The sequence below is a fragment of the Octodon degus genome, unplaced genomic scaffold (assembly GCF_000260255.1).
Source record: "Octodon degus isolate 3935 unplaced genomic scaffold, OctDeg1.0 scaffold00045, whole genome shotgun sequence".
NCBI classification, from domain to species: Eukaryota; Metazoa; Chordata; class Mammalia; order Rodentia; family Octodontidae; genus Octodon; species Octodon degus.
The window spans coordinates 13,113,609-13,129,740 of record NW_004524621.1 but is presented as its reverse complement, the minus strand read 5'-3'; the positions used below and the strand labels follow the sequence as shown (position 1 = coordinate 13,129,740).

General features: G+C 40.9%; 1 protein-coding gene across 3 annotated transcripts in view; it reads left to right on the top strand.

The window, feature by feature from the left end:
- Positions 1-3,846: 3,846 nt before the first annotated feature.
- Nfx1 (nuclear transcription factor, X-box binding 1) overlaps positions 3,847-16,132 on the top strand; it is a 77,450-nt gene continuing 65,164 nt past the window's right edge. For 2 of the 3 annotated variants that reach the window (XM_004631920.3, XM_004631919.2), the window contains exons 1-2: positions 3,847-4,024; positions 9,240-10,238. In XM_004631920.3, coding sequence (XP_004631977.1) covers positions 4,000-4,024; positions 9,240-10,238 — 1,024 coding nt within the window. In that variant the 5' untranslated portion in view covers positions 3,847-3,999. The remainder of the gene's footprint in view (positions 4,025-9,239; positions 10,239-16,132) is intronic. The other variant, XR_002821258.1, reaches the window with a different exon arrangement.

Here is a 16,132-nt window from a genome sequence, read left to right as displayed (position 1 = left end):
AAGGAGGGCCACAAGGAAAGCCAACATTTTGGTCCTAGCCTTCCAAGGTCAATTAAGACTCAGGACATATAAGAACTTGTACTGTAACGTCACGTAACTCAGTAGTATCCCAAATTTTCTGATCAAGGAAATTACGGGGCCAAAGAGGAAAGTGATCAATGATGTAGAGTGTGCCTAAGGAGAGTCACATGGAGAGAAAACATTCTCTCAGGCTTTCACAGAGAGCACATTGGCCAAGCAATGGCTGTGACTCATCCACATGGGTGACACTGACAAAGGATCTACAATCTGAGATACAGGATCTCAGGATAAATCCTGAGGGGATTTGACTGACCTTATCAGATCCAAAAGCTACAACTCTGGTTGCATAGGTCTTGCTTTATCTTGGTCTTAACCATCCAGCAGAAAAGTATAAAAACGAGGTATAAGAAGTAAAGCCATGGTGTTATGTTGAGCTGTAGGGGACTCAGGTCAACAATTTCTGACACTGCTATTCAAGAGGAAGACCCAATACTATTATGGACTACTGGACTCTTTTAGAATATTTTGCTGAGTTAACAAATATTCAAATAATAGAACTATAATATTCAAATAATAGAACTAAACAAAAAAGGGGATACAGATGAATGTCCATCTTGTATCTGCATATTCAAAATGGTTAGGATAGATATATAGTTACATTCTCTTAATGAATAGAGGGATTTGTTGTAACAGTGTTTGTAAATAGGATATCATGTCTGCATCTTATACAGCAAATAACCACCAGGAAATGATTATGCAATTGTTAATTGTCCTACCAATTTGATTTGAAACTCTCATTGCTATTTGTCTCTCAATAAAATTATTTATTTATTTATTTTACATTTAGTGTGTGTGTGTGTGTGTGTGTGTGTGTGTGTGTGGCCAGCTCAGCCCACCTAGAGGCGGCATGTGGTGCTGGGGGATCGAACCACAATCCCTGTGCTTTGCCAAGCTTGTTCCAAGTAGGTGCTTTAGACCACTGAGCCATCTCTCCAGCCCCTCAATAAAATTATGGAAAAAAAAAAACCTAGCCGAAAGGTTACAATTTGAAAAAATTGAATTTTTTAAAGAATAGTTTTAAGTTCACAGCAAAACTGAATACGAAGTACAGAGTTCCCATATTATGCACAATCTATTAACTTTTTATACCAGAGTTGTAGTGCATTTCATACAATCATTGCACCTACACTGACATATTCTCACCCAAAGTCCATAGTTCACATTAGGGTTAATTTTTGGTGCTGTACGTACATTCTATAGGTTTTAAACAAATATATAGTGACATGGGACTCACCACTGTGATATTATATCAAATAATATTGCCATCCTAAAAATTCTTCGTGTTCTTCCTAATCATTCTCTTTCCCCTATTTCCTATCAACCACTGATCTTTTTGTTATACTCAAAAGTTTTGCTTTTTCCAGAATATCATATAGTTGGAATCACAAAGTATGTAGGTTGCCTTCTTTCACTCAGCAATATATATATATATATATGTATATTTGTTTTGTCTTTCTTTTCATAGCTTGCTAGCTCATTTTTTAGAACTGAATACTATTTCATTATATGAACTTATTAAAAATGTATTTACAGTTATGAATATCAATTTGAATTCAGCATAGTAGCACATGTTTGTAATACCAGCACTTAGGAAGCAGAAGTAGGAGGATCCCAGTTCAAGGCCAGGGTAGGATACATGGCAGTTCAAGACAAGCCTGGGGTACACAGTGAAACCATTTCAAACAAAACAAAACTCTACCTGAGCGCTGCTTTCACTCACCTACCATGAGTTTTGTTATACTGTGTAAAGTACTGTTTCTATAGGAAAGGCATAATAAATTGCTTATGTCTGTGTATTTCACGTTTTGAAAATGAGTTGGATCTCCAGTACGCCATTTATAAATTTATTGCTTTTCAGTTTTAAATTAAGAATTTAAGTTCATCAAAGGACAAATGGCTGCACATGCCCCATATCCCACCTACCCAAGAGGCTGGTAAGATCACCTGAATGCAAGAATCTGAGACCAGCTTGGGCAACATAATCCCATCTAAAACAAATACTTTAACAGAAAAATGTGCATTCATTATGGATAAGCAATTTAAAAAGAAGAAACCCAAAATGCCATCAAGAAATTTTCAAAGTCATTAATAATTAGAGAAAAAAAATCATACTTGTTAGTTTGGAACTGTATCCTAGGCTAGCCTTGAACTCTCAGCAATCCCTACTTCAGCCTTCCAAGTGCTGGGATCACAGGTGTGCACCACCATGCCTGGCTAATGTGACAATTCTTGAACTTTTGGTCTCCAACTTATGCTCCTGGTTAAAATTAAGTCAGCTCCTCAAAAATATCCTGTTAATCATTGTGATTATTTTGTTTAAACCATGAAACATACACTGTGGGTGGAAATATAAATTCTCCCTGAAGAAAATGGAAGTTTTCACTGTCAAGTTTCTCCAGGAAAGCCTTAGATTTCCTGGAATGGGGAATGAGGAGATACAAAGAATTCAGTCTGTAGGTTCATAGTAGTAGAGAGATAGTAAGAAAATTCTGGCGGTTTCCACTGGTGACAATCCAATGCCAGATAAAGGATTTCTGGGTCCAGACAGAATCTTGAGGTTGTTTGGGCTCCTAAAATGGTTAATTTTAGTGTCAATTGTAAATTGCTCTCTGCATTGGTCTCTGTAATCCTGAAGCCTTCATTAAAATTATATTAAATTCTATCATTTGGTGTTGCTGTGTTGGAGAATGAAGGGAGAATCCTGTAACTGACAGCAAGTAGTACGAGGCTTTCTGCATTCAAAGAAGTCCTGGAGAAGCTCCAGTTCTCAAAAAATTCCACAGTAGCAAAGGTCTTAAGACAACCTGGAAAGAAGCAGGGCTAAGTCAATTTCTCAAACATACTCAATTCTTAAAGAATTTTCTGAAATGCTGAATCGGGGCAAGTTAAAAACCTCAATATAGAGTACCCTGTACATAGTAATATCTGCCAGTAATCCCAGCTCCTCAGAGGTTGAGGCAGGAGGATCGAAAGTTTGAGGCCAGCCTGGTAATTTAGCAAGACTATCTCAAATAAAGGCTGGGCAATGTAGTTTAGTGGTATAGCACTTGGCTAGCATGCACTAGGCCCTAGGTGCAGTTCCAATTATCAAAGGAAAGGAAAGAAACCAACTAACCCAGTGTAATTGTGAGATTAGGCTTTCAAAGGAAGTGCTAACCCCAAAGGGGTCAGAGACAAATTGGCTGTATTTTTAAATTCTGGAACTTTTAGTTTCCAACTTAAGCAAAATCAAAAGTAAACTGAACTCTTACTCTATTTTAATTGTATTTTTGAGACAGGGTCTTCCTATGTAGCACAGGTTGACCTTGAACTCATTACGTACCTAGTCCAGGCTGGCCTTAAATTGGTGGCAACTGTCGTGCCTCTGCCTCCCGAGTGGTAGTATTATTGTTGCCCACCACCACTCTAGTATGTTATTTTCTGTCTCACTTGCAAGAGCTCCATGTGTACTGCACTAGCCCCTCATAATTTGTTTTGTGAACCCTATCTCCAGTGCCTTTGGACTACTCGAGTTAACTCAGACACCAACGTCTTCAGGACTCCGTAGGCATTAAGTTAATACTTAAGTAGCCTAAAGCCAGGGTGTAGCGGCCAGCTACAGGAAAGAAAGTGATATACAGGTAATACAGACAGGAAAGAGAGACAAAAGGAAGAAAAGAAAAACAAAGAAAAGAGCTAGATTACGCAACGCCCTGCCCAGTCCAGAGACTCCCGTCACCTCGAGCTATCTGCTTTCCAGCCGGCGCGTCTGTTTGACGTCACGAACGCGTCGCACAGTTCAGCCGGGCAGCAAAATCTTTGCGGCTGTATACCTGGCGCGCAGATGCGAATTTTCTCTTGGCGCCGCCGGAAGTCCGGGACACGTGATCGGGTGACAGCGCACGCTTGGCTGGATCCCTTTAGGTGCTGCGGCGCGGGATGGCGGAGGCTCCTCCGGTCTCAGGTACTGTCCTGGCCCGCTCGGGACCGACCTTTCTCAGGGAGCGGCAGTTTCATCAGTGACGAAATCCTAGGGCTCCAGCTATTTATATCGCGAGAGTGGCCCTTACTAGAGTTAGGGATAGTGCCTCGGAAGGGCCAAGTCGCGCGAGTCGCACATACTGAAACCTCCACCATCGTGTACTGGGTGGTGAAGCCCGCCAGCAGGGTTTTCGACGATAGAGGCCTTGTCCCAGTGATTCGAAGTGGGTGCCCCGCCCTCCCAGCGCTCGACCCGAGCTTCCTTGGAAACATCGCACTGACCCGACAGACTGGCGTTGTCCGAGTCACTGACGGTGACGGCAGCGGTGACGGGCTCACTATTTTCATCGAAGTTGTGCGTTGTGGGTGGGGTGTGTTTGTACTTCGTGGAGTGGTGGCCCGTGTGCGCTAGCGGAACACCAATGGTTTAGAATCTCAGCCTGCTACAAACTGGGTTCTAGTCTCAGTTTACTTATCTCTCTGCTGGGAATAAATAAATTCATTTCTGGAAAAGAAATTCCGTAATTGTTAGCTCATTTCCTCTCCTGAAGTTGTCTCTGTGTAGAGACAAACTCATTTGATTGTTAATAGAGCATCTATTTGCATTTCCTTCAGGGTGTACCCTAGATTCGTGTTTTCCAAACTTTGTAGGTAGCAGCCAAAAAGAAACATTTTTCTTGGTGAGCTACCTGCTTACATAAATATAAAAATGAACCAAAGGTTTCAAGAATCAGCGGCTTCCTTTACTATTAGCAATATAGTCTGTTTTCTGCTTGATTTTCTTTTTTTGGGGGGTGGGGGTTTTGTTTTGTTTGTTTGTTTTGAGAAAGAACCTCCATATATAGTTTAGGCTGGCCTTGAAGTCACTAGCCCAAGCTGACTTTGAACTCCTGGCAGTTCTCCAGCCTCAGCCTCTGGAGTGCTCAGATCACAGGCATGTGCTACTACACCTAGCTTGTTTCATTTTTTAAAATACTGTCAATAACCCATTTTTATTTTGGTTTGGTTTGGTTCTTTTTTTGCTGGGAATGAACTCAGGCCCATGTACTTGCCAAGGAAGTGCTTATTCCACTGAGCCATTTCCCCAGCCCCTAATAACCCATTTTTAACATCTGTATTTCACCTTCTCCCATGTTTTTCTGTACTAGGGACTGACTCACACAGTTACATCGTGAGCCCTTTTTATTTTTTAGACAAGGTCCTGCTAAATTGTTAAGTTGTCCTGGCTGTGTTTTAACTTGTTAAGCTTCCTGCCTCGGCCTTGCAGAGGACCACCCCCCCACCTCCCCCCCACCCCTCCCCCGCCTTTGAGGTCTTTAAATTTCAAGAGGAACCACGCACACACATACACACCCCAGGGACAGACTTTCCACTGCCATCTTTGTCTCTGGACAGTGTAATCTGCTACTTGGATTTCCCCTTGTTTTGCTCTACTCACTTGTGATTTGCCAACCATTTGTTAATGGATCTTGGGTACTATTTGTATCATTGCTACAACTTAATGAGCCATCCTATTTACTAAATAACTTCACTTACAATAATGAGAAGTGTGCCTCTGGTTTTTGTTATGGTCTGGTTTCCTGATTCATACGGCCTTTTCCCCTTGAGTCTTTTAAAAACATTTTTATTAGTACCTATTTGCAGTATGTAAGATTGTATGCATTGTGGGGAGTTGGTACATGTGCATAACACATCTTAGTTCTTTTTATACCCCCATCCCACCCATAATGGCCTTGTCTATTGCAACCTTATGTTCCATAGAACATAAACTGTATATGATTAAGTGCATGCCTATCTGGATCCATGTATTACTGTTCAACAAGAAATGCTCTTCCCATCCTTTTCCAGGCTATTCTAGATAAGTTTACTAACCTTGTTTCTGCTCTTGTCTGCAGTCTCACTTCTTTAAGGAGAAAGAATTACACAGCATCACTTGGTCCAGTTTACCTACCCCATTTTTGACTTACCTTTTATTTCCAAACTCCTTTACCACCTTCTGAGTCTACCTAATCCTCTTGTCATTTTGTGAGCCTACCCCTCACCCTACCCCAAACTCTGCCCAGTGAAAATGTTCAGGACAAATCTTAGATTGAATGAGAAGTTACCATATGACCTGTATAATCTTGTTTAATTCTTCCTTGTGTTTCTGTGGTACCTGCTGTCTAGCCTCAGTTGGTGTAGTATAGGGTAGTGTAGTGTAAGATCCAGTCTGTAATACCACACAATCTGAGTTGGAATTCTGAGTCTGTTTTGGAATATCTCTGTGGTCTTGGGCAGATTTCTCTGTGCCTCAATTTTCTCATCAGGAATGTGCAAAGATTAAATAAGTGAACATGTAAAGTGTTTAGATTAGTGCCTGGTATGTATTAAGTACTCAGTAAATGTTGGGCCTTATTAACCTGAAACTCACAGGCTCTGCAGTGTGCTTGTCAAGTCTATGTGTTTCAGGTAGTCTGTAGTACTAAAAGCAATAATATACTAATATTGTAAATACTTTATAGGTTCTACTGACTTGCTATATTCTTCATAGCAACTTTTTTGATGAGATTATTACTGTCTCTCTCAGAAATGAAAAAAATGTGAAGTTCAGCATGGTGGCATGCCTGTAATACCAGCACTCAGGGAGGCTGAGACAGGAGGATCACAAGTTCACATATGCAACTTAGTGAGACCTTGTCTCAAAACAAAACAAAATTAAAAAGGGGCTGGGGATATAACTCAGTGGATAGACCTGGGTTCAATTCCCAGTAATGAAGAAAGGAAAAAAGAGAAGGAGGGAGAAGAAGAGGTAAGGAGAAAGGAAGGAAGAACAAAGAAAGGATCTAACAAAGTGGAGCTAAGTAACTTACTTAAAGGCACAATAAGTGATAGAAAAGGACTTAAACTCACATTTACATGTGCTGATACACTGAATACATTGAAACTTACATATTGGTTCATAGCATATGAATTTTTTATGAATTTAGGACAGAGTGTCACTACCTAGATTGGACTCATAGTGATTCTCCTGTTTTTGGCCTCCCAAGCACAGGGATTACAGGCTTGTGCCACCATACCCAGACTCAATCTCTGTCTGAGCGTGCCCCAAGTGGTGGGGCGGATACAGCTCTTCATGTATCCCAGCCGCTGAGCTCTGCTGAAGCAGGCACTTTAGTCTTCCGAGCTATCTGGCTGGCCCTGATTCATACCATATTCTATTTGCTATCTATTGTTCTGGCTTTATTATTTGTGTTTCGTTTCATTTTGTTTTGTTCCAGACAGGATCTTGCTGTGTAGTCTGTGCTGGCCTTGAACTCATTGTTAGAGCTCAGGCTAGCCTCAAACTGACAGTGATTCTTCTGCCTTAGCCTTCTTCCCAAGTACTGAGGTTATAGCCGCATCCCATCGTGTCTGGCCCAAAAGCTGTAATTTTAATCCAGCATCTGAAAGGTGTGATAAACTTAGCCATTCTGGGTGTCAGTGGGCTCTGGAGTCAGTAAGACCTAGGTTTGTATTGTCTTCTGCTTTCTATCTCGTTACTAGTTTCATGTCTTTAGGCGAATTATTTTTTTTTTTAATTTTATGTATTAGGTACAAGGTCTCACTATGCAGATCAGACTCATAGTGATCCTCCTATTTCAGCCTCCCCAACACTGGGATTCCAGGCATGCACCACCATGCCCAGTTTTGGTGGCCAGTTTGGTGCAGCCGGGGTGGGGCCAGAGTGGCGTGCAGTGCTAGGGATCAAACCCAGGGCCCTGTGCTTGCCAGGCAGCACTTAGACCACTGAGCTATCTCCCCAGCTTCATCAGAAGGGAAATATGGGGCTGGTGAGATTGCTCAGTGGTCTAAAGCACCTACTTAGAGTAAGCTTTGCAGAGCACAAGGACCGCGGTTCAATCCCCCAGCACCACATGCCAGCCGGCCCCGCCCCCTGGTGGGCTGAGCTGGCCACACACACACACACACATAAATAAATAAATTAAAAAAAAAAAAAAAAAGAAGGGAAATATGGGCAGTATTTGAATCCTTGAGGTTCTGGAGCACATTGTAGAGGTCTGGTATGGAAAGCCCATATATATTCCTAGGGATAAGAGATGGAAACTTGTGTACTCAGTATACTATACTTTGAGGTTTTAAATTTTATAGTAACCCTTTAAAATAAATATTATCTTTTACTATAGATGCAGCAACTAAGGCTGATGGAGTCTACTGATAATTTCTAAGCTCCCTAAATAAGTTAGTTGGAGGGCCAGATTTTAAACCCATTTTAACTAACTTCAAAGCCTGTTTGTTAGATATTGTACAATACTACTTCAGAGTTTTAAAAGACTGTGTGGCATGTGATAACTGATATCCCTAAATTGTTAGCTGACGTCAAAGTTTTTGATACAATAAATGCCTTTGTACACAGTGCCTGATATCCAGATGACCACAGTTACTCAGCAGTTGTTAGTGGCTGTTGTTGTACCCACTAGACATGGAAGGATCAGCCCTCCATAAGCACCTGAAATTGCCAGCTTCACAGGAAACAGATCTGTGTGTGTGTGTGTGTGTGTGTGTGTGTGTGTGTCTATTATATTGGGGATTTATTTATTTCTCTGAGTTGTCCAGGCTTGCCTCAACCTTGTGATCCTCCTGCCTCAGCTTGTCAAATAGGTGGAATTATAAGTGTGTGCAACTAGAACAGGAAAGAGCCTGTTTCATTCAGTGTGCTTAGAAGTAACTTTTAAGCCAGGTGCAGTGTCACATACCTGCAATCCCAGAACTTGGGAGGCTGAGGTAGGAGGATCATTGAGAGTTCAAGAGCATCCTGGGTTACAAAGTGAGCTCAAGGCCAGCCTGAGCTGCTTGTGAGACCCTGTCTCAAAAGGACAAAGTACATAAATAAATAAATTAATTAAATTTTATTTTAGTGCAGGGTCTACAGGGTCTCACTATGTAGATTGGACTTGTAGTGATTCTCCTGTTTTCGGCTTCCCAGGCGCTGGAATTACTGGCCCACACCACCATGCCTAGTCTCAGTCGCCACCTCAACACATCCTGGGGTCCGGACCAACATGGCACACCAGGGACTGAACCCCTGGTCCCTGCATCTGCCTAAGCAGGCACTTTAATAAAAAAATAATAATAATTTTTAGATATGGCTGGAGAGTCTTGTGAGCTTCATGGGTAACACTTTAATCTCCTTACTGGTATGTCTACTCTGTATGTCCTAGGTACTTTTAAACTCAATACAGATGCTGCTGAGTTCATTCCTCAGGACAGAAGAAGTTCTGGGCTAAATTGTGGAATTCAAAGAAGACTAGACTCCAGTAGGATTGGCAGAAGAAATTATAGTGCATCGCCTCCTTGTCACCTGTCCAGGCAGGTCCCTTATGATGACATCTCTGCTGCTCATCAGTACAGTTACCCTTCTGGAAACAAACCTAAGAGTCAACACACTTTTTTCCAGTCTTCTGCTTCTAACAAATCACACAAGAACCATGGCCTTCAGTGTCAGCCTTGGCAGAAACTGAAGAATGAAAAGCACCATATCAGAGTAAAGAAAGCACAAGGGCTCACTGACCATACCTCAGATATAGCTAGCTTAGAAAATGTGGCAAGATCAGAAAGTGGGACACATCTCAGAGAGCACAGCCCTTCTGAAAGTGAGAAGGAAGTTACCGGCGCTGATCCCAGGGGAGCAAAACCCAAAAAAGCAGCACAGTTTGTGTACAGCTATGGTAGAGGACCAAAAGTTAAGGGAAAACTCAAATGTGAATGGGGTAACAAAATGACTCCAAAACCTGAGGATGCAGGACCTGAAAATATCAAACCTGTGGGGGTTTCCCACCCTGACTCTTCAGATGCATCCTGTAGAAAAGGAGGACTGGATGGGTATGGGGCCAGACGAAATGACCAGAGAAGATACCCACAGAAAAGGCCCCCTTGGGAAGTGGAGGGAGCCAGACCGCGACCGGGTAGGAATGCGCCCAAACAGGAGGGCCAGCGCCAAGCAAACGTAGGCCCCAGAAACAACATGGCTCCCATTCTAAAGGATAACATCAATGAAAGAGCAACAAAATCTGCCTGTGACAGTGAGAATTTGGCAGTTATTAAGTCTTCCAGAAGGGTTGACCAAGAGAAAAATGTAAGAAGGCAGGATCCTCCAGTGGTATCTCCCTTCCCCCGAGGCAAACAGAATCACATGCTAAAGAATATGGAAACACATACAGGTAAACTCACCTAGATGGATAGAATTAAAAATTTTAATACTAATTTTAATTAACGTATTTACACAGTTTAGAAATCAAAAAGTATGAAATGGTACACAGTGAAAAGGCCCCCACTGTCTGGGTCTGGGTCTGTCTCTACCTGTTGTTCTCCTTCCTGGTAGGTAAACACTTTGTTTTAAATATGTCATGGGCAAATAAAAATACAGATTTTTTTCCCCAAAATAAGGAATGTTGTAAGGGCTTTTAGAATTGCTGATAGAGGGGGTAGAGATGTCTGATTACAAAATTTTTTTGAATTGTGAAAGCAGAAGTAGGGGATGGAAACATCTCTGCTGCCTCTGGGGCTTCTAACTTGTGTCATCTCATTGGCCTCATCTTGTCTGCTTAGTTACAACAGTTCTTATCTCACCTCTTAATTTCAGTTTATTTCTTGCACCATCATCACACAGCAACCTTTATTTGTTTTGTTTTATTTTATTTGTTACAGGTCATTGAACTCAGAGCCTTGGCATTGAGCTACATTCCCAACCCATTTATTTATTTATTTATTTATTTATTTATTTATTTATTTAGCAGTAGTGGGCTTTGAACCCAGACCCTTTACACTAAGCTATATCTCCAACTTATTTTACTTTTTCTTTTGAAACAGGATCTCCCTCAGTCACTACATTGCCTAGACTGGGCTTAAATTTGTAATCTTCCTGCCTCTTTCTCTCTAGCACTGGCGTTACCAGGCCTGGCAGGCAGCAGTCTAAAACTTTTTTTTTTTTTTTAACAATATCACATTCATCATAGGGAGTTTGTACTGTGCATGATATATCTTGCTGCTTTTTTTTTTCCCTATTCCTCTCCCTTCCTTTCCACCCATCTTTCCCTCTTTATTTACATCTAAAACCTATTTTGAACTATGTTGTCTCTTGCTTCCATTCACTGCTTCTCAGCACCAGCAGAGTAGCCTCTACCATGAGTCTTCTGCCACCTCAGTCTCCATCTTTTTGTTCTCTGGGTTCTATATTATTTTGTCTTTCCATGCTGTTCCATGAAGCTCTCCCTATGTAGAGGTCTGACCACTCAGTTTACTACTGAATTCTTCATGTTTCAAAAGCTGGTTTACTGACACATTTGGGAAAAAACCTTTTCTCAGTATCATAGATAGTGTTGATTTTCTTCTTCTGTTAATATATATATATAATATATATATATATATATACATATATATATATATATAATATATATATATATATATCTCATGCTTCTGTTTCAGAACTTCATAGTTTATGTGTTAGTTCCTCCACTAATCCATATGCCAGTTAAAAGAAGATGCTGCATCTTTCGTTTTTGTAATTCTGTTTTATACATCCCCTAGAACATAATAGTTGCATAGTTCTGTTAGATAGTTCATACTTACACTGAACTGATGATTTCTTTATAATTTTTTTGTGGGGGGAGGAATGTTTTTGTAGTATTAGATTTTGAACCTGAGACCTTCTATAACTGAGCTATATTCCCAACCCTTCAAAAAAAAATAGTTTTTTTTTTTTGAGACAGAGTTTTGCTATGTAGTTCAGGCTGGCCTAGAACTCACTGTATAAGCCCAGGCTAATGTCAGATTCATAGCAATCCTTCTGGCTCAGCCTCCTGAGTGCTGAGATTACAGGTGTATGCCACCACACCCAACTAGTAGCGTTTTCAAAATTGAGACAGGATCTCCCTATGTTCCAGGTTAGCCTTGAACTCATAGTCTCCTGCTTTAGCCTCAGAGTGCTGAAATTACAGGCACACACCATCATGCCAAGTTTAAGTAAACTTTTTTTTGAGTAATGGTCTCCAGCCTCTGTTGACTTTCAATCGTGCTCGTGTCCCCTTAGGTGGTGGTAGTCAGCTTTTCTTGCCATTTTCACCTAAAACTGCTCCAGGCAGTCTCCAGTTTTTTCTCAAACCTTACTAACATTCATCTCTGTAAATCTCAGTGGACTTTCTTGGTTCCTACTTCACTGAGAAAGGAAAACCACTAGGCAGGTGTACTTAACATTGTTTCTTCTATGCAAACTTGAAACTTCTGTGCTTGCCCTTAAATTTCTTTTGAGATTCCCTTTCATCGACACTTTCACATCTACTCTTCCAACTTCTCAACTTGAAATACTTCAGTCAGCTCTACCCTTGCAAGGAAAACTTTTCCTGCTGCACAACTTCCAAGTAGTTTCCTCTCCTTCCATTTAACTATCATCAAGAGTCATCCATTCTGTTTTTTCCTTCACATTTTGATTCATTTTTGTCTTCTGGTATCATCACCACTTAATTCACCGAACTACTGATAATATCGTGGATGACTTCCTATTTGCCATACCCAGTAGACAGATGGATTTCAGTTATTATCCCAGATATCCCTTTGAGTTTGACATAGGAATCTTTCTTGGCGTGTGACTTCTCTGACACCACACACTTCTGATTCTCCTTGCCTGTACCTGTGTGAATCTTTAAGTTTCTCTTTTTCATTCTTTTTCCTGTTACTGGTTTTTAAAATTATTTTTATTTTAGAAGCCCTTTGTTTTTCTCATTTGATAAGATCTCATTGGGAAATTTCCACTGCTGCCTTCTTGTTGTGCTCACTTCTCTTCCCCTCCAGGCTATAAGTTCTGCCACAAGCTTTAGATTTAGATATAGCCAGGTATAACATACACATCATAGTCAGAGACTAAATTGAACATATGATCATGCTTATATTGGCCATGCTTATATTGGATTAGTTGTTTGTTTTTGCTTTTGCAGTACTAGAGATTGAATACATGATTGTAACACTGAGTTGCATTCCCAGCCTTATTTTTATTTATTTATTTTATTGAGAAATAGCAATCAGACAGTTTCAATTGTTTTTTATTTTGAGACACTAAATTGCCTGGGTTGGACTTGAACTTTTCATCCTCTTCTGCCTCAGTTTCCCAGTGTACTGGGGTTATAGAAATGAGCTGCTGTGCCTGGCTTGGGTTAGGGTTTTTTTTTTTTTTTGGTGGGGGAGGGGTAGTGTTGCAGAAAGAGTACTGGGGAATAAACCTAGGTCCTTCACTCTGAGCTACATCTCCAGGCCTGAGTGTAGTTTGTTTGTTTTAGCTGTGTAGTTTGTTTGTTTGGTTTGTTGGTTGGTTGGCTGGCTGGCTGGCTGGCTGGCTGGTTGGTTGGTTAGTTTACATTTTAAGACGAAGTCTCACCAAGTTGCTAATACCCAGGCTGGGTTTGAATTTACCCATCCTGCTTTGGCTTTCCAGAAGCTGAAATAACAGGCATGTACCACATCTGATGTGGATTAGCTGTTTTAAAAAATGTTACCTTGGGCCCGGTGAGTTAGCTCAGCGAACTAAGCAGCTGATTAGGCAAGCTCAGAGACCTAGGTCCAATCCCCAGCACTACATGCCATGCAGGCCCTGCCCCCATGGGTGTGCTGAGCTGGTGACAGAGTCTGGGCGTGGTGGTACACACCTGTAATCCCAGTGCTGGGGATGCTAAAAAAAGGAAGATCACTACTAGTCCGAAGTGCATAGTGAGACCCTGTACCAAATACATTAAAAAACAAAAAAAAAAGTTAGCTTAATTTTAATGAGGTAATTTGCTAAAGTTCTCTGGTAAATAATTTAGTTTTATTTCCACCACCTTGATATAATCAGCTTTATCTTTTTGTTCTATTTTCTTACAGGAATTTTTCAGTGTTCATTTTTACATAGTTGAAATCACATAAATAATTTTCATCTATTTTTGCTGTCCAACTAGAAGCTTAAAGTAGGCATAGTCATGACAGAAATGATAGGGAAACCCTACAAGGAGAGGCCTATGGCGAATGACAAAGAGCCCATGGTCAGGACAGGGCTATGACCTAGCACAAGTTTCACTTTATCAACATAGGGACACTCTGGAAACTATTAGATTTTGCATGGTTGGCCTATTTTGGTAAAGTTGAAGGGTCAGTATTGTCTGTAAAACACTCACACTGTTTTTCTCTCTTAAGACCTTTCGGGACTCTTATGCTTTTGTTTATTTTTGTTTTGTTTTGAGACAGGGTCTCACTATGCAGTTCATGATGGTTTTGAGCTCACTTTATAATCCAGGCTAGTCTCACATTCACAACAATTCTGCCTTAGCTTCCTGAGAGCTGAGATTACAGGTGTGTGCCACACACCTGGCTATTGTCATTCTTTTAAACAAGAAATAGTATTGGGTACCTATAATGTCCCCGGCCACCATAATAAAATCTCTGTCCTCGAGTGTACATTTTGTGTATAGAATCAGACAATAAGCAAGATAAAATAAGTAAAATATGTGGCATATCACATAGTTTTTATGTTAAGGAAAATGCCATATGGAAGAAGGGTAGGGAACACTGAGGTAGTGGGCTGCAAATTTTTTTTTGGGGGGGGGGACCGGGGATTGAACTCAGGCCCTTGCGCTTGCCAGGGAAGTACTTATTGCACTGAGCCATCTCCCCGGCCCCTGGGCTGCAAATTTTAAAAGTGTGCCCAGGGAAGGTCTCATGAGAAGGTTACTTGGGGTAGGGAGTGAGACTGCAAATTAAACTGGAGTCTTTTGTACTGAACTGCATCCCCAGCCTTTTATTTATTTATTTATTTATTTATTTTTATGGTGGAGCTGGGGATTGAACTCAGGCCCTTGCGCTTGCCAGGGAAGCGTTTATTCCACTGAGCCATCTGCCCGGCCCCCTTTTATTTATTTAAATTTTTAAATTTTGAGGCAAGATCTCACTAAGTGACTGAATTGCCCAAGCTGGACTTGAACTTGTCTCCTACCTTGTATCCCAGAGTGCTCAGATTACAGATAGGCATGCATTGCCTGGCAGGATGTCAGTCATATTGAATACACACCTTAGGAAGGTAGAAGGCTAGAAGGCAAAGCTCTGTGGCCCTTCTAGTGAAAAGCTTTCTTGAGAGAGGGAGTATGTGTAAAGACTTGGGCAGTGTAGGAATCTGTTTGCTATTTTGAGGAACAGAAAAAGGGCTGTGTAGTATCAAAATGGTCACATAGGGGAGGAGGTTGGCAAGGAGAACTGGGAAGTGGTGAAGACCACTGGAGAGCTTTTGTGGCTTAGAGGTAAAAGCCACTAGCAAGGTCTGAGGTGAAGTGTGGTCTCATCTAATTTGCATTTTAACCGGCTGTCTCGCTGTTGTAGTCAAAATAAAATAGGAAGACTAGTATTGAGGCTGTTTTAGTACTCCAGGTGATCTGAAAACTATAAGCAGCAGAAGTGGATTCTGGGTGTGTGGTAAAGGTAGAGCCAGCAGGATTTGCTGACATAATGTGAAATGTGAGAGAGAAAACCTTTGGAAAGGGCTTAGCTGTAATTTGTGGGATTTTCAAAGTTGTCAGCCATCACCACGTTGCTCTATATGCATCAGAGTGGTCATATTTTACTGCAACTGGGTTGTAAAACAACATTTACAACACAGTATTTATTAAGCTATAAATTTAATAAAAACACATTTAGAGGACAGCGTTTAAGATAAAAAAAATGAAAACAATAGAAGATTGCATTGCTAAATGTGTGTGTGCGTTTGGCAGAGCTAGAGATCAAACCCAGGCTTTGTACATGCTAAACAAATTTTCTACAATTGAACTGAATCCCCAGTCCACTTTTTATTTCTCTATGTTCTATAAGGATCAGTAGCATTTCTATGGAATTTAGCATAATTATAATTCCATCCAATCAGTCTCAAACTTCTCTCTGACAAATTGGATTTTACTTAACTTGCCCCACCAGAATCTTCCACGTATAATATTGAAATGGGTAGAAAATATAATTAGGCTGTGAATATGGCTCAGTGGTAGAACACTTGCCTAGTATGTGCAGCGTCCTAGGTTCACTCCCCAGCACCAAAAAGACCATCACTACC